The 26,870-nt window shown below is 51.8% G+C and overlaps 1 protein-coding gene across 2 annotated transcripts in view; it reads right to left on the reverse strand.

Moving 5' to 3' along the window:
* SH3PXD2A (SH3 and PX domains 2A) overlaps nt 1–26,870 on the reverse strand; it is a 255,758-nt gene that overhangs the window by 123,672 nt on the left and 105,216 nt on the right. For both annotated transcript variants that reach the window (XM_025395727.1, XM_025395726.1), the window contains exons 4-5: nt 14,681–14,757; nt 4,214–4,305 (exon numbers count right to left, since the gene is read on the reverse strand). In XM_025395727.1, coding sequence (XP_025251512.1) covers nt 4,214–4,305; nt 14,681–14,757 — 169 coding nt within the window. The remainder of the gene's footprint in view (nt 1–4,213; nt 4,306–14,680; nt 14,758–26,870) is intronic.

Consider the following 26,870-nt stretch of genomic DNA (forward strand, 5'->3'; position numbering starts at 1 on the left):
CTGGAAAGTCCAAGATCGAGGCGTCAGCAGATTTGGTGCCCAGTGAAGCCTGGTCCCCACAGATGGTGCACTCTGGCTGTGTCCTCCCATGGCAGAAGGGGCAAATGCTGTGTCCTCACATAATGGAAGGGGCAAGGGCCTTGCTGGAGCCTCTTTCATAAGGGCACAAATCCCATTAACCTTCCTGGGGGTGCCACGTGAGGAGGCAAAACCACCATGGCTGCTCTGTGTCAAGCTCATCAAAGGTGTCCATGAAGAACATCCTTTCTGTGCAGGGCCAGTGGTCTGGAAGAGCAACCGCTAGCCGACTCCATGGGCCTGGCTTTCCGCCTGCAGAAGCCAGTGAGCGGCCTGGGATCAAAGCCGAGGCGCTTGGGCCTGTTGCCCACCTCCCCCACTGAGTCTGGGCTGTGACAGACCTTGTCTTCTCTGGAAGATGGAAAGGGAAGACAGTCCCCCGCCCCAGCCCCCATGAATTCTCAACGGACCCTGCAGCAGCACACTTGAAAGAAGCCAGGGGTTATCTGCAAAATTCCAATTAAATCCACCGGCTTTGATAATTTGATAAGCCACTCCACAGTCGCCCCAGAGTCAAAATACGCTGTTACTCGATCCTGTGTTTATGTTCTAGGCTGGAGGGAAGGGAGGCTCACAGTGGCCTGGGAAGGTCCAAGCAGCCGGAGTGGGAGGAGTTGCAGGCACTAGTCTGACACATCGGCAGCCTGTCAGCCGAGGGTCACGAGCAAGGTCTGGCTCTTTTGTGACAGGCACACTCTGCAGTGGAACACAGGTCTCTCTTGGTGGGTCCTGGAGGCGGAGCAGAGACGGGCCGGCCCAGGGGAGGGGAAGCCCCTCAGAACTGCCTGGCCACAGCTGAGCTCACTTCCTGAGCCTCAGACCTGTCCTGGGGCTGGAGGCATTCCTGTTCCCAGGCCCCTAACTTGCCAGACCAGTGGTGACCTGGCCCACGTAGCCAATACCACCTCAAGAAAGAGGCAGATAACCCCTGCTGGCCTGGTGGCGGAGCGGCCAAATGCTTCACAGCCCCTCCCTGCAAAAGTCAGGCAGGGGCGGAGCGCGCACACATTCCATTCTGTTCCCCAGCCGTCTATGAACACAGGCGTGGAGCACTTCCTGTGCACCAGTAGCACCTGGCCGGGTTATTTGAGTAAACCCTCTTGACCAGCTCATGAGTTCTGCATTATCTCGTTTCAGGGAAACAGAAATGCAGAGACGTTGAGCAAATGGCCAAAGATCACCGAGCCTTAAGTGGCAGGGCCTGACCCCAGAGCCTGACCCCACAAAGCCATGGCCTGCTGCCTCACCAACAGCCAAGAGTCTCGTTGAGCCTGGTTTCCACTGTTCCTCAAGGACCTCCTAGAGGTGGGCAAAAGGCTAACTTAATGCTATGAATGAAGTGAGGCCAATGGATTCAGGTGACTGGCAAAGAGCAGGTTTGGAGGCATGGATCACAGGCAGGGTCAGCTGCTTTTGTGGCGATACACTTGCTGCCTCCACCATCGATGATCCTGATCCTTTTCCCCCATGGCGGGGCACACGATCACGGGGGATTCCAACAGCCACCCACCTAGGGAGGAGCATCTCCTCTCTCCCCATGCAAGGACAGAGAACGAGAGGCTTGGAGAGAACATCACAGCTGGACACAGGCAGGGTCAGGTGAGGACCCAGGGATACTGCTGCCAGGCTCAGAGCCTTCCCTTGCCCTGAGGCAAGGCAAGGATAAAGAAGGAAGGGGCAGGCGCGCAGAGAGGCGGGGACAGAAAGGAGACACTGAGGAGCTTCAGGACCACAGTTCCCAAACCAGCGAAGCAGGCAGGAGAAACAGAAGAGTGTGGGCTTCTGCTTGCAACCTGGAAGTTCTGGGTTCAAATTCTTGCTCTAGCTGTGAGCTCCTGTTTTCTAATCTGTAAAGTGGGGATAAGAATATACAAGCCCTGGCCGGGCACGGTTGCTTATGCCTGTAATCCCAGCACTTTAGGAGGCTGAGGCAGGCAGATCACTTGAACTTAGGAGTTCGAGACCAACCTGGCCAACAAGGTGAAACTCCGTTTCTACTAAAAATACAAAAATTAGCCGGGTAGGGTGGCATGGCCTGTAATCCCAGCTACTAGGGAGGCTGAAGTAAGGGAATTGCTTGAACCTGGGGAGGTGAGGGTTGCAGTGAACCGAGATCACTGCACTGCACTCCAGCCTGGGTGACAGAGCGAGACTCTGTCTCAAAAAAAAAAAAAAAAAAAAAAAGAATATACAAGCCCTGGTACAAACCTCTCCTACCTCTCATCATCTGAGTTTCATGGATAACCCTTGGAGGTAGCAAGAACAGGGTTTCATCACTATTCCCTTTTTACAGATGGTTCCCTATTTCTCACTATTCTTTCTTTTTAAATTTTAAATTTTTATTTTTTGTAGAGACAAGGTCTCGCTATGTTGCCAGGCTGGTATTGAACTCTTGGGCTCAAGAAATCCACCTGCCTTGGCCTCCCAAAGTGCTGGGATTACAGGTGTGAGCCACTATGCCTAGCATCTTTTTTTTTTTTTTAATCAGCTGAATTTAAGATTCATCCCCGTTTCTCTCTAAATGTAGAAACTTCGGCCAGCACTGAGCCACTAGGGACCACAGAGAAGCTCGGGGAAGTTACGAGGGATCTGCCTGGACATCACACAGCTAGTAGCAGCAGAACTGGGATGTGAACTCAAGACCTTGCATCCTATACCTTGTGGCTTTCCACTGCTTCACACTGTGAACCAAGTTACTGATAAGCTCCTGATGGTTCACAGTGCTTGCTTCTTGCTTGAGGCAGCCATCAATGAAGATGGCCTTTGCTAGGCCAGGTGCGCCTCGGAGCTGCATTTTCCTCCCTCAAAATGCCCAGGCCACTTCAGGCTATTAGTCTTTTAGCAAGCATGAAGAGAGAAGGGTCCCTTTAGGCAGGACTGCCATGTGTGGGTGTGCAGGCCACATACTCTACAACCTCATGGGCATATTCAGAGAAAGTGCAGTGTGAATGGCACCTCCAGAGCCATGCAATGCCCACCTTCATCTTCAGGCTTTCTCCTCCCCATCACCAGTTTCCACCTGCCTCTCCCCACCTGGCCCAGAGAGTTTCTGTGTCCTACTCTCTCCTTTCCCTCTGTAGTAGCCACCCCATCTGCCTCTCCCTCACCCATCTGATACTTTAAGCTTCCAGGGGATAGCCATGGAGTGAGGTGATTCATCATCATCCCTTTAAGTCCTCTCCCCAACCCTCTCTCTTACCCAACACCCCTCCTTGCCTTCTGCCCACCAGCTCCTAGGTGGGAACTGGATTTTTCTCTCCAACGAGAACCTATGCTGGGGACTGTAGGTGAGCAGAACGCTCTGAGCAAGAGAGCATGGCCATCTGGATGGAGTTGGGTCCTGTGTGTGAGAAACTAGCATGGTTGGGTGGGCCATCTTGACCACCAGCCCAGAGCATCCCAGTTTCAGAGAGAAAAAAGACCTGCATGGTTCCCCGCTTCTCTCCAAACATGGAAACATTAGCCAGCACTGGGCCACTAGGAACTACAGACTTAGGTTCAGGTCTTGGCCTGTCTCCTGTCAAACCATCTGCATGACTTTGGGGGAAAAGCACCTGACCTCACCAAGCCATGGTTTCCTCCTCTGTAAATAGGACTATTGAATATGATAATGCCTATCATAAAATGCTATACATAAAAGACACTGGGTAAATTCATTATGATTTTTTATGATGATTATAAAATCTGTTGGAGCAGCCCAGGACTGCTGTTATTCGGCAGGTGAGTTTTCAGCCTGGGCAGTGCACACTGGGAGCTCTGCAGCCATAACAGCAAAGAGCAAGGACTGTGCTAGCCCTGAGCAGTCTCAATGGTATGTCCATTATATTTTCTGTTATCTCATCTGCTCCTTGTAATAACCCTGTGAGTCAGAAAGAGTTTGTAGGAAAATCTGCTCCACAAATGCAGAGACACTCTCGCTTTGCAGCCCTGGGGTAAAGGAAAATGAAGAGTGGGCTCTGACACTAGGAGCCTGGGGAATAATGTCCCCCATTCCTTTGGACCACTGTTCTTTAGCTCGGCTGGCCCTGCTAGCTCTCCTTCTGCTTGTGTTCCCACAGCCTCAGCCTCCCCAGGCTGACCACCGCTTTAGCCCACGCCTCCCTAGCACATGGGAGAGGCCTGAGTTATTACTTACTCTTTTGGAGGGTTGACATCCTCGGGTCGAGCCTCAAAGAACCGGAAGACTTCGTCACACTGTGAAATGTGTGGGGGCAGCCGGACAAGTGCCTGTGGAAAGACAGGAGGAAAGGGCATTAGGTGTGATGAACTTGGGAACAGGGAAACCAAGACAGTGTCACCTTGCACCAACAGTGACAGAGAGGATCAAGAACTGTGCCATGGAAGACATGGTCAACCAGCCACCCATCTGTCCACCCAGAAAACTAATCAACAAATCAACCAATCAAATAATGAATGAAACAACCAAACTTCCTTCCTTCCTTCCTTTTTTCCTTCCTTCCTTCCTTCCTTCCTCCCTCCCTCCCTCCCTCCCTTCTAGCCATTTCTCTCGACTAACTAGCCAGCTAACTAACTGACCAACTAACCAACCAGCCAATTAATCAACAAACCAACAAGACAACAACAAAAAAACTCTAACCAGCTATCCAATCAACCTACCCATCAACCATCCAGTCAACCAACCAACCAACCATCCAACCAGCCAACCAACCATCCAACCAGCCAACCAACCATCCAACCAGCCAGTCAACCAGCTTAAAAAAAAAAAAAAGACCACTGAACCCTGGAACCCTGGGTCTTAGGGTCCTCAAGAGCTAGTCATTCTGCTGGAACCCTGAGGGAATTCCCTTCTGCACACAGAGTAAGTCCAAGATCCCTAACCCAACAGTCCAAGGTCATATCCTCCCAGCCTTGTCTCCCACTAGCCATGCTCCAGCTACACCAGGCATTCACACTCCCTAAACACTGACCACAAAATTAATTATTTCATGACAAAGTTGATAATTGCTGCCAAGGACAACACAGCACTATGATGGAGTTTGATAGAACCCAAGAAGATGTGGAAGATGGGGAGCCAGTGTTTCACAAAGGACTCTTTAAAGCTAAGTTCTGAAGCATGGGTAAGAATTAACTGGTCAAGGTGGAGGTAGAGCGATCAAGCATGTTGGTTCCAGGAGATGAATGAAGGCCAGTGTGGCCTGAGGGCCCAGAGCAAGGGAGAAGGGCCATAGGAGGTAGGCTGGGGCATGACTAGCAGGGCCTTGTTTCAGGCCAAGCTGAGGATGCCTGGAGAAACAATGTAAACTGAAGAGTGTGGAAAGGTTTCTTAGAAGAGTGGGCATGAGCATGGCTAGTGGAGTTTGCAGGGTTTGGACAAACAGAGAGGAGCAGTGGGCATTCTATGGGAAACAGTAGTCATGGCAAGTGTGTGGGCCAGCTGGGAGCTTGTCATCTAGGCATAAGGAGAGTCTGCAGCTGGAAGGTGATGCACTAGGTCAGGAGGTAGTCAGAGTTAGGCCGGGCGCGGTGGCTCATGCCGGTAATCCCAGCACTTTGGGAGGCCGAGGTGGGCAGATCACTTGAGGTCAGGAGTTGGAGACCAGCCATGTCCAACATGGAGAAACCCTGTCCCTACTAAAAATACAAAAAAATCAGCCAGGTGTGGTGGAGGGTGCCTGTAATGCCAGCTACTCGGGAGGCTGAGGCAGGGTAATCGCTTAAACCCAGGAGGCGGAGGTTGCAGTGAGCCGAGATCACGCCACTGCACCCCAGCCTGGGCGACAGAGCAAGACTCTGTCTCAAAAAAATAAATAAATACAATACAATCAAATAAAAAGAAGGTAGTCAGAGTTCATGCTGCACACCAGCATGCAGGACCCTGACCTGGCCAGGTCTGACATGGAGGGGTTGGGGGTGTAGGGTGAGGCCAGGTATAGCCCCGCTTTCTGGGCCCCTCAATTTAGTATGGGGAGAAATGCTGGGGCAAGGAAGGATCCCTTGGTCCAAACAGACAGGAGAGAACACTGCCAAAGCAGGGCTGAGGGACGGGGGACAGTGAGACAAGGGCTAGAGCCAGGAGAAGACAGAAAACCCAGGACTGGAGGAGTCAACAAACACAGGGCTTGTGAGACACTCCTGATGAGAAGTCCCCCGGTGTGTAAGACACGACCCTGTCCCATGCCCCTGCCTCCCGAAACCTCACACACCACGACCAGCTTCAGATGCAATGCCTGGATCCAGCGGCTCCTGGGCCAAGTACAGTGAGTCTGTGAGTGTCGTTCCAGGAAATCCTCACGAGGGCACAATTCCCATCCCCATACTACAGGTGAGGAGACGGAGGTGCAGGGAGACCACGTGGCCTGCCCACAGGCACCCCTGGAGGGTGGGGAAGACTCACTGGAAGGTAAGCTGCCGGCAGGCAGGGATTTTAATCTGTTCGGTTGACTTCTGTGTCCCCAGATCCTAGTAGGGTACCTGACAGAGCAGGCACTTGATTAATACTTGTTTAAAGAAATGAATGAATGAAAAATGGATAAGGTAGTGAAGGTTTCCGTGTCTATAAGCCCAATATCCAATAGCCATGGGACATGATAGTGGGGCAAAAAACCCACATATAATCTTAGGTTGCACCCATAGAATGATAATATTAAGGAAGAGGAAAGTAATGGTTTAGCTGTTCTCTGAGCTGGTTAGATAACAACGCAAGTGTGCCATCTAGCACCACGCATCCTATCAAGATGGGCCCTTCTCGATGCCAAACCCACACCCAGGCAAGATGAGACAAGACCAGACGATAGCAGATAAGAGAGCACGATGTAACTCCCAGTCATTCCTTTCAGGGTTCACGGCTCTCCAAGGGTCTCTAACATAACACATCTCCATCAACAGGCAAGAAACAGAAAAGGAAAATTAACATTAAATGAGCAGTTACGTGTCAGGCCCTGCCCTTGGCCCCTTGACTCCTCCAGTCATCCACCAAACAGTGAGGGCTTTGCAATGTGTGCTGCATATGGGGCTGTGCCTGGTTTTACAGGGATGAGAGAGAGCAAATCTAATGACATGTCACCCCATTTTGTCCTGGAGGTAGACATGGATACTGAGGCTGCTGGGGGTGAAGCCATAAGTGAGGAGAGGGGCAGAATCCAAGCCCAAGCTGTGAAGGTCAGATGGGTGGAGCATGCCCCCAGAGTGTTCAAGTCCTCATGTAACGCACACTATCTATGCTGTGTTCTCCTTGGGAAGGTAGAAGGAAAAGGAACTGAAAAACTGAGGAAGGAGAGAGACAGACAGGGAGTGAGAGGGAGGGAGAGAAATTCAGGGAGGACAGGGGGCCTCAGGAGGGAGCACCAATAGGGTTGGGATGGGCAGAAGGCAGGAGGAAACTATTACCAGGAATCCCAGCTGTGTGCAGAGAGTCATTGCCGGGTGACCACCCTGAAAGGGAGAGGGAGGGACAGAGGGTGGGAGAGGGAGGGTTTCAGCGGCCCAGAGCGCTAGTGCCCTCCCAGCTCAGTGTGCTGCCATCCACCCTAAGCGCAGACCCTGGCCGGCCACGGCTCACCCAGCCCTGGCAGGGAACAGAGGGGCTCTTCATGCCGACAGAGACCACATTCCGGAGGCAGAGGACGCGTGGGCCACAAGGGCCTCAGACAAAGAGGCCTTTTGGTGGAACAACCGTGGCATCTTTATTTAACAGGGAGCCTTGAGGGGAGCCGCGTGGAGGGCTCGTCCTGATTTCAGGCTGACAAGAGGCTCTCAGCCCAGAGCAGCTTCCATCAGAGCTGCTGCCAAAGCTCAGCTCTGGCCAAAATCATTTGGCAGGAGAGGGTGGTGCTGAGCAGTGAGTCCCCGCAGCCTGGGCTCATGATGGCCAGGGCCAGGGCACCCCCAAGCCCAGACGTTCTGAGAACAGCAGGGTAGGGGCCAGATAACAGGCATATCAGGGTTAGCAACCCCAGCTTAGGTCTAAAATTCTGCCATGAGACATTCATATGTATGCCATGTGGTGGTAAAGTCAGGGCCTCAGAGCCTCAGGACCTCAGGGCTGCAGGCAGATGTGCGTTTGGGTCCTGGCTCTGCCATTTATGGGCTGTGTGAGGCTGGATGCATTACCTGCCCTCTCTGAGCTCTGGGATGCGATGTGGCACCTACCTAGCTGTTAGGAAGTTAAGTGAGATGAATACGAGAAGCCTAGCACAGTGGCTGGTGAAGAGTACACTCAGTAAATGTGTACTTAGTAAACTGTGTACACAGGGGTCAGTGAGCTGGCTGAGAGCAGATCTACAGAAATGGCATGCAGAAAAGGGCTGGGGTAGTGGGTACCTGGGTCAGGGGGGACTAGTAATGATGTGCTGAAGAGCCATTCAGGTTTTGTCATCAGTTAACCCTGCCAGCTTCCCCTCTTCCAGTCCTAAAGTGTCCTGTAGTCTCCAGCTCCTACCCCTCAAGACCATTTTCTGGGGGCCATGACATGAGCTACCACTTAGCACCGAGTGTCATCATGGCCAATGGTGCAGGTGTAGACAAGGGAGAGGGTGGCTGCATTGTGTGTCTCTGAGATCTCCACTCAGATACGGTGGGCACAAGTCTGGTCTTTGCACATACAAGTGGCACAGGAGGGGGCCCAGGCAGACTGTGCTCAGACCCTCTGCTTCGAAACGGTCATCCTCCACAAAGCCCACCACTCTGGGTAATGCCTGCGTCAGGACAAAAAGCAAAGCTCTGCATTTGGCAAAACACCACGGGAGTCCACTCTTTACACAGGCTCGATTGCTCCTCTCTTTTCAGCAGCATCACTTTATGTTCTTCGTTTTTTTTTTTGTTTGTTTTTTGTTTTTTTTAAATGCTTCTTCCTGCACACTGATTTTTTTTTTTTTTAAAGCATCAGTTTCTAATCCCTGGAAATCTTATGGGTAAAAGCCTGGCTGCTCTGGGTGGAGTTGGAGGTGTGGCACAAGGGGGCTGGCATCCTGCCCCTTTGGCGTCCCACCCGTGTCCTTCCAGCCCCACCTCTGGGGCTGCCTCTAACCTGCCTGGACTGTTCTTCCTAGGTCACCATCTAGAAAGCTGGGGTTTCACTGAACTTCTGAAATCAGAGTATTCAAAACACATGGGTTTTCTTTTTGACGGATCTGAGCAGTGACTCCCCTTGAAATGTAAATGGTGTCTAATTCTTGGTAGTAGTTTAAGCCATTTCACAAGGGATCTTAGTACATCAGGGCCTGGGGGATATGTCACTCTCTGAGGAAGTTCTATTTACTTGTGATCTTTCCATCTTGTCATCAGGCATTGGCTGGACACCCCCTTAGGGCTGGGCTTCCTGTTTATTAGTGAAGACACAGAGATGACAAATGTGGCCCTCAAGGAGCTCGAAGTCTGGGAGAAGACAGACACACAGAAGTCACCCTCCCGCAGAGGAGAAATGCGCAGACTCGGGGTGGGCGCAGTCCTCCGGGGGCAGAATGGCAGGAGTGATCAGCTTTTCCTGGGGAGTCGTGAGGCTTATGGAAGAGCTCACTGTGGAAGCTGAATGTGCACCCAGGCAGCGGACCAGCGCAGGCTCAGGGGCGCAGGCCTGGCTAGTCGAGGATGGCCTCGTGTCTGCTGAACTAGACTGCGGGGTATGGAAGAAAGAGGTAGGAGCTGAGGCCCCAGCAGCACTTGGAACCAGCCCACAGAGGGCCTGGCTGAGGTGTTCACATATTCTCAGGGGCAGCGGGACTCCTCTGAAGGAAGCCCGTTTTTATTTTGAAATAGGGTCTCACTATGTTGCCTAGGCTGGAGTGCAGTGGTGTAATCATGGCTCACTGCAGCCTCTGCCTCCCAGGCTCAAGTGACCCTCCCACCTCAGCCTCCCCAATAGCTGGGACTATAGGCATGCACTACCATGCCCAGCTACTTTTAGTATTTTTTGTAGAGATGGGGTTTCACCATGTTGCCCAGGCTGGTCTCGAACCCCTGGGCTCAAGCAATATGCCCACCTTGGCCGGCCACGGTGGCTCACACCTGTAATCCCAGCACTTTGGGAGGCCGAGGCAGGCGGATCATGAGGTAAGGAGATCGAGACCATCCTGGCTAACGTGGTGAAACCCCGTCTCTATTAAAAATACAAAAAAATTAGCTGGGTGAGGTGGCAGGTGCCTGTAGTCCCAGCTACTCGGGAGGCTGAGGCAGGAGAGTGGTGTGAATCCCGGGAGGCAGCACTTGCAGTGAGCTGAGATTGTGCCACTGCACTCCAGCCTGGGCGACAGAGCAAGACTCCATCTCAAAAAATATATATATATATATATATGCCCACCTTGACCTCCCAAAGTGCTGGGATTACAGACATGAGCCACTGTGCCCAGCCTTCTGAAGGTCTTTAAGGAGAAAAGGGACATGATCTGCTTTATCTCAGCCTAGAAACTCCTCCTTCTCCTGGGTCTGTCAGGGAGATGGTGAGATTCTACTACCTGGGTTTCCCCAGAGCACCAGGCCACTCAGGAGGCCCCTCATGAACAGATCGGCCTTGGCCTCTGCCTAAGTCTCCCCATTGGCAAGGCCTCTCCTGGGCCAGGTCTGCTTTCAGAACAAGGACCACAAGAAGAACATTACTCCCCCCAAGGGGAGAGCCAATGATTGGCTGTGGCAGAAAATCCCAGGTGGAAGGGAGAATACCTGGGACTAGGAACCACTGCCATGCAATAGCCTCAGCTTTCAAGTCTGGGAAGTGGGAATAAAAATGAATGAGTCTGCGAGGTGCAGAGGGGAGGGTCAGGGGATCCTTACCCTTCAGTGCTGACCTCTTGTTGGGCTCAGACTTCCTGCCCCTAAGTCACTCAGTCCCTCTTCCCTCCTACAAAGAAAGCCGTTGATCCCTGAAATCAAATGTGTCATAGACAGACGAGTAATAGAAACAAGCTCAGCTATTTGGGCAGCAAAAAAATTCTAGTCGTACCAACCAGGAAGTGGAGACTTGTATAAATGCCATTAACATGTCAAAGGGTGAGTTGATCATTCTCGAACACTCTCTCACACTCCTCTCTGAACCCCTCCCTAGAATATTTATTTTATCCCCTGGACAAATACTGCAAACATGTATTTCACCCCTAGGAATGGGGTAACTAGAGCCACTTAAAAAATTGTGAGTCCAAGCCTCTATGGTAGAGCTTACTCTTGTTAGTCTGATGAAAGTCTTCAACTTGTTGAGGTCCCAGACCATTAAATATTAACTGCATTACCATGTTGTCCTTTAAATTAATTTATGAAGTTAAAGAAATGCCTTTGGAACCCCTCTTCATAGACACCTGACCCTCAAGTGCCACATAAAACGATCACTCAGTCGGCATGTGGTAAATTTTCCATGATTCCCATCCAATCTGCTGCTTATATGTTAAAAATTAACACTGAGATTGGGCTGTGAAACCGCCATTAGGTGGTGGGACTGGCTGGCCAGCAAGGGCAGGGAGCCTGAAGTCTGGGGAGGTCCACTGCATGGTCAGACTTTCCATGTCTGAGTCCTTGCAGGGAGCCGGCTGCTCGGTGTACAGAGCCAGCTGCACAATTTTGGGTGCATGTGAATTCCTATCAAACCCCAGACTCTGAGCCCACATTGTCTAGCAGGTCCAAGGAAGATGGCCAGTCAAGCAGGTGGGCTATGCAGGGCACTGTAAGTAGAGACTCCAGAGGTTCCAGGCAGTATGTAGACAAGGGCAGGTAGAGACAGGGGAAGGGCTGGCCGTGGAGCGGACTGCACACGGCACTGGCTGTGAAGCTGGCTGGGGTTGGCAGTGATGCTGAGTGGCCTGTCTGGAGGCAAGCTGTGAAATGCAAAGCTGGGTGGCAGTGGCCATGGACTTGTCCCTAAAGACCATTCCAAGGTCAGTGGGTTTCTCAGACAATCAGACCACAGATCCCAGCTTCCTAGTTCCGCAGAATTAAAGGTCACTCTGTACTGCCCCACCCCCGCCATTCTCAGAGTAAATCACTGCCTGTGAGATAGATGGCTGTCTGCTTGGTGGGCCCATGGCCCCGTTCCTTGTCTGGCTCTGGGCAGCTTCCATCTGTGCTAATGAGGTTAGGAGGCCCCTCCTCTTGCAGACCCCACTTCAATGGCTCCCCCAGCTACCCACGGCACACTGGAGCTCCAGAGCCCCTCTGAATCAGGAGTCCTGTTCAAAGCCTGATCCCAGGAGATAAGATGCTATCACTTCCTCCTCCGGATGATCCAGCAGACAGTATTTCCAAGGAGCCCAGCTGCAGATGCCTTGGGCTGGCTAATCGGAGCTATAAATCCCAACAGGAAAAGCCTTCCTCCCGCCCAATGCCCCCTCCTCCATTAGCTTTGCCCATTTATTTAACTTCTTGAGAAAGGAATAAAGAGAAATAAAAGCTCAGGCTACAGCCATCAATTTAACCAGAAACAGTGAATGCCCGTTAAAGAGAAAAATGAATATTGGTCTGAAGCAGAGAAGTTTCTAGCTTAAGGGAATCCAGCATTGGGGCATCCTTTTAAAACAAGGCAGAACATGTGATCCAAGTATAACGTGCACAGTCACGAAATTCAAACTTCAGTTTAATGGAGACTACATTGTCTTTTCTTCCTATAGGCTTGGGAATACCAGTTAATAAATTTAGCATGTTGGTTCCTATTTAAACATATTTATTTATTTATTTATCTATTTATTTATTTAGGGACAGGATCGTTCCCTGTTACCCAGGTTGGAGTGCTCACCGTAGCCTTGACCTCCTGGCTCAAGCAGTCCTCGCACCTAAACTACAGGTGTGTGCTACCATGCCTGGCTAATTTTAAACTTTTTTTTGGAGAGGTGAGGTCTCGCTATGCTGCCCAGGCTGGTCTTGAACTCCTGGCCTTCCTGCAACAGCTCTGTATGAGGACACTGTGATATACATTCTTCCTACTCAGTCCCCATGTGAGATAGTGTTTTTATATTCATTTTACAGCTGAGGAAACTAGGGCTCAAAGAGGCAAAACAGCTTGCCCAAGGTCACATAGCTAGTAAGTGGGCACCGGGATTCGACTCCAGCTCTTCTCCTTCTGACACTCTAATACCAGCACTTGTGAAATTTTATACATTTGCCACATTATAACACATTATACCACATCTTCTCAAGATTTTTGAGTCAGGAACCACAGTGGGTTTCATTTAACTACGAAATTCTAGCTCTACTGAAGCCAATGGTGCCCATAGAAACATTAAATTATTTCATGTTTGCTTTTTTATTTGCTTGTTTTTATTTTTTATTTGCTTTTTAACTTTTTATTTGCTTTTAATAAAGCCTTTTCACCAGCCTGGGCAACAGAACGAGACCCTCTCTCAAAAACGTGTTAAAAATATGGCTGGGCGCGGTGGCTCACGCCTATAATCCCAGCACTTTGGGAGGCCAAGGTGGGCAGATCACTTGAGGCCAGGAGTTTGAGACCAGCCTGGCCAACACGGCAAAACCACATCTCTAATAAAAATACAAAAATTAGCCAGGCCTGGTGGCACGCTCCTATAATCCCAGTTACTCAGAAGGCTGAGGCATGAGAATTGCTTGAACCCAGGAGGTAGAGGTTACAGTGAGCCAAGATGACACCACTGCACTCCAGCCTGGGCCACAGAGCAAGACTTTGTCCCATCAAAATAAATGAATAAATAAATAAATAAATAAATAAATAAATAAATAAATAAAATTTAAAAAATAATAAAACGTTTTCATTTGCTAGTTTATTTAATACAAATTGTTTGCCGTTTGTAAAAATAATAACAAAAGCATCTGCTGAATGCTTCCTCTGAGCCAGACGCTGTGCTGTTGCCCTTACAATGTGCCAGCTCATTCCATCCTCCTGACCACCATGTGGAGGCACCCTGTGTGTTCTTCTCCCTATTGGACGGATGTGAAAATGGAGGCTCAGGGAAGTTCAGCAACTTGCCCAAGTTCATGAAATTAGTCAGGGCTTCCAACCGGGAAGTCTGGCCCTCCAGAGGCCATGTGCCAAGGAAACTGAGGGCTGCTCATGCCCTGGTAGCCACTCATGCTCACTGCAGGAGCGCTGGGCTCTAATCAAAGACAGACAGGTGGGCTCTGGCTCATGACACTGCTGTCCTTCTCCTGCCTGCTCTTTGGCACTGGCTGTGTTAATGTGCATGTGCGTGTGTGTTTGTGTGAACACCTGCATCTGTAAAGATGTGTATATGAACATTTGTAGTTACCAAGATTTAGGTGAATAAACAAATGTGTACTGCTGATGCTATTGAACTGATCCCAACAACATCCCAACAGGAATTCAAAGAAATAGTTCTTCTATGTCCAGCAAAATCTCACATAGAGAAGCAAGCAGCCCTTTGGAAGGAGGCTCTTTGACTTAGCTCCCGAGCTCAGTTCACTTCCCAGAGGAAGTGACTTCAAACAGTGTTTTGTAAACATGGATATGTCCTGACAGGCACAGAAGCTTAGCTGTGAACCCGAGGTCCTTGGGTCCCAGAGGGTGGCCCAGCTACGGAGTGATCCCATACCCACCCCTCTGGCCAGGAAACACCAGGCCTCAGGAGGGTTCTGTACAGCAACCTTTCCTCACAGATGGACACTCAGGCAGATGGGCCCCTCCCCCCGCCCTGAAGCCCTCCCCGAGCCCCTCCCCCAGCCCCAGACACACTCTTACCCGGCAGTATTCATCGATAGGCTTCAGTCTCTTCACAGCTACATCCCGGATGTGGCTTCTGCGGAAGAGGATCTTGCCTGGAAGAGAGATACTCATGAGTGGGGGATTCTGGCTAAAACTGCCACAGCGACCTTCTCATTTCCCTCTCCCTTGGCTTCTCAGCATCTCAGTCCAACACTACCTGCCACCATCTCAGTCCATGGTCAAGGAAACAAGAGAGAAACAGTCACCTTTCCTGGAGGGTAAGAGGCGCCCTAGGCTGAGAGCCCAGGACCTCTCTGGCAGGTGAGGAGCCCTGGAGGCTGCCATCTTGGGATTCAATGAGCAACTTGGCCAGGCCACCTCGCCTGGATCTAATGGCAGGATCAATGAATGCCCGGAGTGGGTGCGGCTCTCAAGTGACCTTGCAAATCAACACAAAGTAGAGCCCAGCCCACATGCTACGCTTTGTTTTCAGGCCCATCCCTCCTTGAGAAATCGGCATTCGTTCCTGCCAGCTGGGCAGGAATTCCTATTCTTAGTTTAGGTGGGTGGCTCCTTCCAGGGCGGGCACAAGGCAATACCAAGGGAAGCATGGCTGTCCCAGCCTGACTGTTCCCTGGCCTCTCTGCGCACAAAGCCTCCAGTCATACGGGCTGCTGCCAGCTGGGCTGGGACACCCCTCTACAGGTATGGGCAAGGCTTACAGGAAATGCCAGCCCCTCAGACCTTCCCAGCTGGCTCTCCCAAGCTGGCCACATTCAATCATAACAAATGTATCAAGACATAGTTCTTTTCTAGTCTGAGAAATTTAGAATCTGAACTCCTTGGTCTGATGTTCAAGGTCTTACACAACTGACTTCTGTGCCAGGTGGCTGTCAATGTCTAGGGCCAAAGCCCCCTTTTCAGAAGGTGTTCCTTGATTGGCTGAGCGGGGAATAATGTCCCTCTTTCCAGAACATCCAAAACACGTTATCCATTCCTAGGCTACCTGCCACATTCTGCTGTGAGTTATAACACTTGTGACTCATTTCGGGGCCCATGAGCTTGGCACATGATGAAGTGCTCACCTGTAGCTGTAACAGGCATCTGTTGCCTCAGTCTACCTAATTTTCCCCTGGAGAAGGCATCTTCCACTCCCAGTCCTTGTGGTGTCAGTAAGTCTAGCCACACCCCCTAGCAACAAAGGTAGCTACAGGATGCAGCCTAGTCAGCCACAGTCACAGTGATTGGCTCAGCGGTGGGGAGGGACCTGATCCGGGCCAATGAGAGTCAGCCCTGAGACTGCTTTTTCCCACGGTTGCTAAGCTGGCAGGATGAAAGGCTGGCACCTCTAGTGGCCTGAGAAGCAAAGGAATGAGAGAAAGGAAGGGTGCCTGGCACAAGACAGGTGCTTGGTAAAAGCTTTTTGAGTGACTGAAAAGCCGAGTGGAGAGAGGGAGCGACAGAGCCCTTTGACATTATTTCAGCAGCTGGATATGGGTAGCTGTTCCTAAACTAGGGTCGACCTGGTCCTTTTCAGCTACATAAAACAATACCATTTTCTTTTTCATTTAAATGAGTTGGAGATGGGTTTTCATAACTTGAATTAAAGGAGACCCAATTAAGATCATTTCCATTGCATGTGAGCAGACGGGCAGACTGCTCACGAATCCACGCCAGCTGCTTCTGTCAAGGTCTGAGTCTCAGAAAAGCCATCACCTTGATTTAGATTATTCCCCTAGATGCAGCCCCAGAAATAAGGATTTGACTTGTTTTGGAGGCGATCCCAAGAAATATCGTTAGGGGAGTGGGACAGTAAGGGCAGGGAGGGGAAGGAAGTGTTATCAGGCCAGTTAGTCGTGGTGGGCAACTAGAGCTCAATTCTGCTGGGAGTGCTCCAGGAGATGACAGAGAAAGTACGTGACACGTAGAGGCTGGAGATCTACCCACCAACTCCCTGTTTGTCACTGAGGACTGCCTCTGAGGGCGTTAACTCTAGCACGTCTGGCTGAGTGTGTGCCCATGGCTAGACAAAGCCCTGAGGTGGAGAGCCCCCGTGGCTCCGGTGAGCAGCCTTTGGTAGGCAGAAGTGAACAGACAGGGGACCCAGGGGCCATGAAAACCACAGCTGCAGCCATCCCCGACTTCCCTGCCACCACAAGCATTGGTCGCCAGCCCTGCCGAAGTCAGACAGTGGAACGTGTAACCACATCCTAGCGCATGTGACCTGCTTCCTGTGGGTGTCTCTCATCTCTCCACAATGGCTCTGCAGCTCACCCCTCCTGTGGGCCCCTACACTCCATGTAGCACTAGGCTTTGCATTCAGCAGATGCTCAAGAAGTGCTTGCTGGGTCATTCTTGTTCCTCTCCTGGACTCTTGCTCAAGCTCTCTGTCGTCGTCTTCTCTCTGAAGCCAGAGAGCCGGGCCATCTCCCTGTCAGATGGACAACACTGTGCAGACAGACGACATCATCAAGATGAAGCGGCTCTGCTTTGTGTTCCTCTCGAAAGGAGATAAAACGTGATTTATCCAGACACTGGCGACGCCGCTGTTCCTTGGGGGAAGATGTCACAGATTCGGTATTCCCTTGCCTCTTTGCCTCCTACCCTTTTTTGGTTGCCTGTCGCTTGATTGCTCGCATGCCACAGGCTACATGTGTGAGGCCAGGGGGAGGCTGTGTAAAAATAAAAACATGAGGAGACTTAAGCTCAGGACTGCCAAGAAGATGGGTGGTCCTGGGGCTGGAATTCTGGGCCTTTCTAATGAAGGCAGTTGTCTGTCAGAAGCTGAGTGATACCCAGACCCAATGACACCTAGGGTCCAGCCATATGAGCAGGGCCCTGAAGGACCGTCTGAGATACAGAGGAAACCCGGGGGACCACAGGAGGGTGGGGGCAGGGCCCACAAACCTGCATGGATCAGGGCCTCAGCCTCCAAAAATGGCACTCCTGCCCTTTCTCATCCTGTTGGGGGACAAAAAAGAAAAGAGGGAGATGGGAAGGTAAATGGGGTTCCCCTCCCAGCCCCCAATCTCAAGGTTAGCCAAAGCTCTGGCTGAGGCTTAGATCATTCCTGTCCTAGTTGCAGAGAGAACTCTAGAACTCTTTTTTTTTTTTTTTTTTGAGACGGAGTTTCACTGTTGTTGTCCAGGCTGGAGTGCAATGGTGCAATCTTGGCTCACTGCAACCTCCACCTCCTGGGTTCAAGCAATTCTCCTACCTCAGTCTCCTGAGTAGCTGGGATTACAGGCATGTGCCACCACACCCGGCTGATTTTGTATTTTTAGTAGAGACGGGGTTTCTCCATGTTGGTCAGGCTGGTCACAAACTCCTGACCTCAGGTGATCTACCCGCCTTGGCCTCCCAAAGTGCTCGGAAGAACTCATTTAAAAAACTAGTTAAGGAGCACTGAGGCCTCCACAGGTGTAGGAGATCCAGAGAAGGGAGGGATAGGTTGGGGTGGTGAGGTAGGTGAGAGGGTGCTGCCTGACCCCTCCCCATGCTGGCCCCAAGCACAGGACCCCGCCCTGCCCCTCCAGCCTGCAATCTGAGTGAGGCTGTTAGGCCACTGCACCTGGAGCTGCCCAGTCCTCCCCACCAGGCTCCTGGATCTGCTGCTCACTTGCAAGGTCAGAGGAGAATTTCTGCACAAGCCAATTCCCAGTTGAGTTTTTGGAAGCCCAATGGGGCTTCCCTCTTTTTCCCGCTGAAATCCTTCAGAAGCAACGTTTTCTTTTCCCAGGGCTTTGGCACAGTTGGCCAGTGGGGGAGAGAGGGAGGGAGGGCCTGGAAGGGATTCTCCGGTCTTGACTTCTCTGTTAGGAATCCAAACCACACTCTGAAAGCCAAAAGGGGGAGAGAAAAAGGAGGGGGAGGAAAATCCCCATTAAGGAAGCCGAGACCACAGGGCATTAAAGGCCTCTTGTAAACGTAGTGCAGCCCGTTGACGGCGGGGCTCAGCTTCTGCCAGAGCCTTCGAAGCCATCCAGATGCCGCCCTAGGAATCTTATGAGCATCGCAAGGAAGATTGCACGGGGCCTGAAACAGACCTAACTCATCAGGATTAACTCAGTCTTGAAAGCGGAGAAGAAGCTGTGTAGCTACTTCCAAGCAGTAACTGGAGGTTCTTCTTCCTGCCACTCTGAGCTGGGCTGGGGTGAGACCAGCGGAGGAGTGGGGGCCTCTGGTAGGAGTCCTGGGTTCAAGTCCCACCCAGGCCACAGGCTGGCTTTGTGACCCTGAAACAGGCCCTTTCACTGGGACTGCTGTGTGCTCATCGGGGGCCTGGGCTCTATGGCCGCTCCCTCTGGAAGCCCTAAGACTGATTTATAGTGGGGATGTTAGCAGGCAGAGGAGGAGGGAGGAAAGGGTTAATGGTAGCTAAGAGCTCAGCGCACACCAGGTGCACACTAAGAGCTTTTCACTGAATTCCCTCCCTTCATCCTCACAACAACCTTGAAGCAAGTACTTTAACCAGGCCCATTTTGTCCTAGAGGAGATGGCAGCTCAGAAAGGTTGAAGGACCTGTCCAAAGTCACACAGCTATCTAGTGGCTGAGCTGGGATTTCAACCTGGGGTTTTAAAGCTTAGAGAGTTGGGGGGAGCCGTGATCTTTGCACTTGGATCATGTAAAGCCTTGAGAGCCACCGCGAGGACTTTCGATTTTATTCTGCACGTGAAGGGAGATGAGAACAGTTAAACCCCTAGACCAACTACAGCCTCCAGGGCTCTTCTTGGGAAAGTGGTACCTATGGGATGGACTCCCATGAGAGCCAGGGAGTGGGGCCCTTGACAATAGAATCACCAGACACAGTACCACTGGCCAGGGTCCCCACACCAGCCATGAAGAGTTTGGGAGCTACCTCCATGAACTAGGACCCATTTGTAGAGGTAATAACAGGGCACTGATTATAGGCGCCATAAGAGAGGGCTGGCCTCGGGACCTCTTCTGGTCTGAGCAGGCTGATCTATTTCTGGCAGCCTCTCCTCTTCACACTCACAGTGTCTATGCATGCGTGTACAACTCCTTCTTCCCTGTCTTTCTGCCACCTGGAACACCATTCATTCTTGGAAGACTTCCTCTTGCCTTTCCTTCTTTCCTTCCTTCCATCCTTCCTTCCTTCCCTTGATCCACCCAGCACTGTCTTGATGGAGGCCTGCTGTGCTGGGCTCTGTTCCAGGTGCTGGGAGCATTGCAGTGAACCAGACAGATGAGGGCCTTGCTCTCAGGAGTTTACCTTCCAGTTGGGAAGGGAGTGGGCATGGGAAGAAGGCAGTACACATTTTCATACCTAGTGAGTAATTTGGTTACACTTCCATGTCTTCCCCCACCTTTACAAAGATAATAACACAGGGCAATGTGAAGAGGGGTGCCTGGAGGGAAGAATTCAGAGAATGGTCAAGGCATCTTCTCTGGGCTTCAGTGGAGACTTCAAGGAAGAGAAAGAGCAGCTATGCAAAGCTCTGGAACAAGCGGGCTTAGCCAGAGGGAACCACTACAGCCAAGGCCCTGGGGCAGAATGAACTGGACATGATGGACGACAGAAAAGAGAGGAGCCTGCAGCCACAGAAAAGAGTCTGGTTTTATTCTAAGTGCCCTTGGGCCTGCCTACTCAACCCTCATTCTGTCCTTAAGGCACCGTTCCATGCTGCCTCCCCCATGAAGCCTTCCTTGAATGCTTGTCTGGCCCTTCCTTGCCAACCTCTAGGACCCTCTGGCAGTCACCCCACTCTGGCCCTCTGGCCCCTGCTGTCCTAGAGAATTTGTCAGGAAGTGGCCCTCCTCAGCGCCCCTCTCATCTTCTCAAAGGGTCCCCTGATTTATAGCAACAGGGTCAGCAGCCCCTTGGGCTCAAGGAGGGCCAGCTCCTCCTAGCCACCCTGTCCTCCAAGGACACAGATGCTCACAGCCCCCTCCCCTCAATGCAGCCCAGAGAGGCCAGGCTGTTGAGGGAGACTTGCCTAAGAAACAGGGGAGAGCACAGGCAGGCCTGGAGTCCACAGACCACACGGTGCAGAGGCCTCATGCTCCAAGCACAGCCCTCCTGCCCTTCTAACTGGGTCTGAGAACAGAAAGGAAGGTGGGATGCAGTTGTCACCTAAGGTCGCTGGCACAAATTACCACAAACCCAGTGGTTTAAAACAACAGGAATTTGGCAGACCATGGTGGCTTATGCCTGTAATCCCAGCTGTTTGGGAGGCCAAGGCTGGAGGATCACTGGAGCTCAGGAGTTCAAGACCAGACTAGGCAACATAGTGAGACCTTGTTTCTACAAAATGCTAAAAAAACACCCAGCCAGGCATGGTGGCGCACGCCTGTGATCCCAGCTACTCAGGAGGCTGAGGTGGGGGGATCGCTTGAGCCTGGGAAGTTGAGGCTCCACTGAGTTGTGATTGTGCCACGGTACTCCAGCCTGGGTGACACAGTGAGACTGTCTCAAAATAAACAACAACCCAGGAATGTATTCTCTGCCAGTTCTGGAGGTCAGAAGTCTGAAATCAAGGCACCAGCAGGGTCACGCTCCCTCTGGAGGCACCAGGGAGCATTTTTCTGTGCCTCTTCTAGCTTCTGAGGGCTCCAGGCATCTCTTGGCTCGTGGCAGCATCACTGCAATCTCTGTCTCGGTCTTTACATGGCCTTCCCGTCCCATGCCTGTGTCTCATGTCTCCTTCTGCCTTTCTCTTATAAGAACACCTGTCCTTGAGTTTAGTGCCCACCCTAAAGCCAGGACGATCTCATTTCAAGATCTTTAATTACATCTGCAAAGACCCTTTCTCCAAATAAGGCCAGATTCACGGGTTTCAAGGGGTTAGGACTTGGACATACCTTTTTGGGAGCCGTTATTCAACCTACCGCAGGGTGGTTATGGGAGAGTCACAGGGCAGACCAGTCACCTGACAGGGCCCTATAGCCCTAAGTGGACTTCAGTGGCCCTGAGGACAGGGGTGGTTTCTACACTCCCTGAATCCCTGGAAATGTCTGGCATGGCGCTGGGTGAAATGGATATGGGTGCAGCCTGAAGCCCTCATGGGGGACAGGGGAGCATCTGGACAGAGCAGCTCCGGGGTCTCTGAGCCTGAGAGGAGAGAGGCAAGCTGTGGGGACCTGAAGCCAAGGGAATGGGGAAGGCAGGTCCTTCTCTGGTTTTGAGGGGTGATGTGACACCCAGGAGAGAAGAGGCGAACAGATTTCCCAGATGAACTGGAGGAAAGTAGATGTGAGGATTCCTAGAGGGAACCTCCCTCCCCCCACAAGGGTAACATGCATGCTCGTGGGGTGGTAAGACACAGGCAATGCATCTGGGAGGAAGGAGGAGAGGTTCAGTTTCCTACTCCCACAGCTCTCTGTGGTCCTGAGACCTGACCACGTCTCTGTGCAAAGTGGGCTGGGCCAGCCAAGGACCCCATGTCCAACTGCTCTCATCAGGCGCCTCCATCCATGCTGTTTGCTGACAGATTGATGAAGACAAAAGCTCTTAATAAATGAAGGGCCCTTGGCAGAGGAGGGCAGAGAGAATATAACCATGATTCCACTAATGGGGCTTTCTTCGCCATGAAAAACAAAACACAAACGACCCCTCTTTCATTCTCAGTCTGTTTGATTTCAGAGAGGCTGTTACCAACCCCCAACTCACAGAGTCACTGAGGCTCGGTGATCCAAGCTGGTCCAAGGAGAGGCAGACTGGGACTCTTTTTTTGTTTGTTTTTGCGACAGGATCTCATCTGCCCCCCAGGCTGGAGGGCAGTGTCTCTATCGTAGCTCACTGCAGCCTTGAACTCTGGAGCTTAAGCAATCCTCCCACCTCAGCCTCCCAAGTAGCAGGTGCACACAACACCCAGCTACATTCTTATAGCGATGGGGTCTTGTTTATGTTGCCCAGGCTGGTCCCGAACTCCTTGCCTCAAGCGATCCTCTTGCCTCAGCCTCCCAAAGTGCTGCGATTATAGGCCTGAGCCACTGCACCTGGCCCAGGCTGGGACTTTTGATGGTTTAAAGCAAGCAGACACCAAGAGGGTGTGCCCTGGGCCATAAGAATACCCAAGTCTAAAAACAAGCAAACCAACAAACTCACAACCTACTTCTTTGATGTCTGAGACTGCAGAATCAGAATTTAGTTTCTTCAAGATTTTGGTCAAGATATATAAACTTCTCCCTGGAGAATGGTACAGTGAGCCGTATTAACCATTCACACCTAAGTATGAGCAGGCGCCGGCTTCTCACTCAACAACAGGGTCTCGCTAGAGAAGAGAGCAAAGAGCACAGGGGCCTTGATGGAAGAGGATGTAATGGGCAGGGGAGAAGAATGGCGAAACAGCCTCTGCTGGCTCCCCTGTCTTCCTGAAAGCTGGCCCTGCCCTTGACGTTCAGCTGTTTCCTGACCATGGGGCCACTCAGCTTTCAACTGGGTTAGCCCTGCCTAGGCTAGGGTGGGAGTGGCTGATGGGCAGGCCCCTGCTTGTCTTTTTAAGTGCTGCCCCTGAAACTCACATGTCACCTCTCACTCTCTGCAGCCTGGGGACTGCAGGTCACCTGCTCCCCTGCTGGGCTGCCTCCAGCTTCTGGTGCAGCTGAGATGACATTCCCAGAGTCTACAGCCTTGTATCTGGCTCAGATCACACCCTGACACCCAATCCTGCTTCTCCACTTGCAACATCTGGCTTTGTTGCCATTTACTTGGGCTGGGGGAAGGCAGGAGTGAGGCCTAGATGCTGAGGCTGGAAGCAGTGGGCACATGCAGGTTCCAGAAAGACACAATTCCCATGGCGAAGGTCAGCAGCCCGAGGCATACTGACGCCATGCCCTGAGTTCTGGCTCCCATGAATCTCTCTTTAGAGCCAAGACGCTGCCTCTGGCTTGAAGTCTAGCATGGTAGGCACTGGTAGGTTTTGCCTGCCAGCTTTTAATTATTACAGTGCCCTAATTTTCTTTTGGGAAACAATCCCTCCTTCATTCTCAGTCCATGGGATTTCAGTGGGGCTGATCCCATCCCAAAATCTGGGGCTGATCAGTCAGTACAGTCCAGCCATGGGCATGCGACCCACGCTGGTCCAGTGGGAATCGGCCTGGGACTACTGCTGGGACTACCAGGAAGAGACGTGTTCTCTCTCTATAGTTGCTGCTAACTCATAAATGCCAAGCCCCAGGCTGCTAGGAAGCATCTTTATGTATCTCTGTTACCATCTGGGGGAAGCCTATCGGAGAATTAAGTCAACAGAAAAGAGAGCAAAGCTGAGGGCTTAAGAGACACGTTTTGGTCCCCTAGATCCAGCTATGCCTGAAACCATTACTCTTGGTTTTCAGTTATGTGAACCAATAAGTTTCCCCTTTTTTCTTAAGCCGGATTGAGATGGGTCTATTTCTTGTCACCAGGAGAGCACTGACTGGTACATCTGGCTCTACCAGTTACTGTTATGTGACAGGGGATGAGTCACAACCTATTTGAATCTCAGTTTCCTCAAACTGCAAAATAGGGGGCAGTAATGTCTAATGCAAAGGACTATTGTGAGGAGCCAGTGAATGAGTCTGTAAAAGCATTTAACACGGAGGCCGGCCCATGGTAAATGGTGGACAAATGGGATCTCTTATGAGTTGACACTTCCAGGTCAAGTAAGTGGGATGGGGTGGGGTGGGCCCTGCCTGTCTCCTTGCTGGCCACGTGGAATCCAAGTACCAGAAGCATTTCCCAGGCACCCAGTCCCTCCACCTGGCTTCCCACCAACGCCAAACATGAGCTCCCCTCAGCCTGTGGCTGCCCTTCCTGATTCACCCACCCCATAAACACATCTGTGTCTCCCACACAGCTTCCGTTTCTCCAAGCCCCAACTCAGAGGGCAGAGGACGTGACACAATGGTGAGGAGGTCGATTATTCATTCCACCTGCCTCCTGGGGCATTCTAGGGTGACTCACACAGGTGTGTCTCCCCGCTCCAGCACTCCCCACCCCCTCTCCCACACACCCAAGGAAACACACTTGCAAAAGCCCACTGCGGTTCACGACAGAGCGGAGCCTTCACCCTCCTGCAGCCACGGCTTACTTGTAGAAAGCATCAGCGCACCTTGGAGGGAAGAGCAATCTCCCAAATTCTGGTTCGGAGGTTCCCATACCCAGCAAGCAGAGCCAGGCTGAAGGGAACAGTATCTTTCTCTCCCTCACCCCAGGTGGGTCCACTGGAATTTTATGGGTGTCTGCCAGTGATAAAGCACCTCGTCCTGGGCCCATGGAGGGACTAACACATCTTTGCTGAACCAAAGGGAATGGAAGTCTTTTTGAGCAGCATTCTAGAGCAGTGGGACCAGAACCATTTCTTTCTTTTTTATTTTTATTTATTTATTTATTGAGACAGGGTCTTGCTCTGTCACCCAGGCTGGAGTGCAGGGGAGTGAGTGATCTCGGCTCACTGCAACCTCCGCCTCCCGGGTTCGAGTGATTCTTCCGCTTCAGCCTCTGGAGTAGCTGGGATTACAGGCGTGCGCCACCACACCAGGCTAACTTTTTGTAGAAACTGGGTTTCACCACGTAGCCCAGGCTGGTTTTGAACTCCTGGGCTCAAGTGATCCTCCCAGAGTACTGGGATTACAGATGTGAACCACTGTGCCTGGCCTCAGAATGATATTCTCAAACCATAACTCTTGCTTAACCCTTTCAGTGACTGCCCAGGGCACTAAGCATAAAATCCAAACTCCCTTCTGCGGCCCTCAAGGCCGGGCAGGATTCATCTCCTGCCTCTCTCTCTGCCTGTCCATCTCCTGTCACTCCGCCCACGCCACAGACACATCCTGCTCTTCCCCACCTCAGGGCCTGCGTGCTTGCCGTCCCTGTTTCCGTGCACTGTTCCTGCTGCCCTTTGCCCAGCCATTGCCGTGCACCCCTCATCGGGAGGCCTTTGGTGACCACGTGCCCTCTCTCCCTGGCCTCTGTTGTTTTCCTCTGAGATTCTGCCACCATTGCTAATGATCTTCTGAACCTGCCTCTTTACAGCATTCCCTCAGGACAGAATGCAAGCTTCCTGTGGCCAGTGAAGCCCAGGAACTTATCCTCAGGGCCCAGCACAAGGACTGGCACACCGCGACTTGGTGAACAGCGAGTGGTGGGACCCTGACCGCGCCTTGCTGAATGGTGAGTGTGAGTGTGTGTTCACACTGGCTTGCTCTAGGCTGTCTCTCATGTACATACCCCTAGACTCCTGGCAGACTAGCAAATACAGCTCACCCCATATATTAGGGACGGCAGCTTCAGCCAGGGCTAGGGAGAAGGGTGGATTCGCCCTCCAGGACCCAGACAGAGTGGGGCCAGAGTGTGGTTAGTTCAGAGGCCGGCATCAGGGCCAAGCTGTCCCCCCTCCATGTGGGCGTGGGTGTGGTGGGCGTGGTGGGCAGTGGCTCTGCACCCTCCCTGTGGGAGCTGGGAATAAAGGGCCCCATTCAGCCTGTGCAGTCTTGGCTCCTCCCTCCAGGGGAGGCTGCCCTCAGGAAAGACGGTGGGACGCTGGGCAGAGCTTCCCGGCAGCCTCTCCCTGTGGCATGGCCCACAGTGTGGGGTGCTGGGCGAGGGGCACAAGGCCTCTGGGGCTCAGAGAGACACCGCAGAATGGCTCACCCACATGAGGAGGCTGTGGAGCAGGCAGATAGAAGTCCTGGGTTGCAGTGATGATGCTGAAAGACACCCACTTACTTCTGAGGCTCTGAGACAGAGGAAAAGCCGCAGGATGCAGAGGCCCCTCGGTAAAGGGCCCAAAACCACAGGCCTGGTCTGGGCAGCCACAGGGGAGTTTGCCTGGCTCTCTTGGGATGGACACTGTCCACTAAGGCCTGCTTTCACTTTATTTATTTATTTATTTATTATTTTTGTAGAGATAAGGTCTCACTATGTTGCCTAGGTTGGTCTCGAATTCCTAGGCTCAAGCAATCCACCCACTTCAGCCTCCCAAAGTGCTGAGATGACAGGTTTAAGCCACTGCGCCTGGCCCAAAACCTGCTTTTCTTGAGCTTTGGCTCTGTTGGCAAAACTGAGCCCAGACAGTCAACTCTCTTCATCAACCTCCCACCAGCATTTTCTGTGGTTCCAACCCTCTCCTGCAAGGATGGTGACAGTAACATTAAGAGGACGTAACATTCATTGAGCCCTTGGTATGTGCTAAGCCCTGTGCCATGTACTTTATATTTATCATGACAGTTGATCCTCATAACAACCTCTGAGCTACGTACTGAGTGCTGTTGTTATTCTCACTT

The sequence above is a fragment of the Theropithecus gelada genome, chromosome 9, assembly GCF_003255815.1.
Source record: "Theropithecus gelada isolate Dixy chromosome 9, Tgel_1.0, whole genome shotgun sequence".
Taxonomy (NCBI): Eukaryota; Metazoa; Chordata; class Mammalia; order Primates; family Cercopithecidae; genus Theropithecus; species Theropithecus gelada.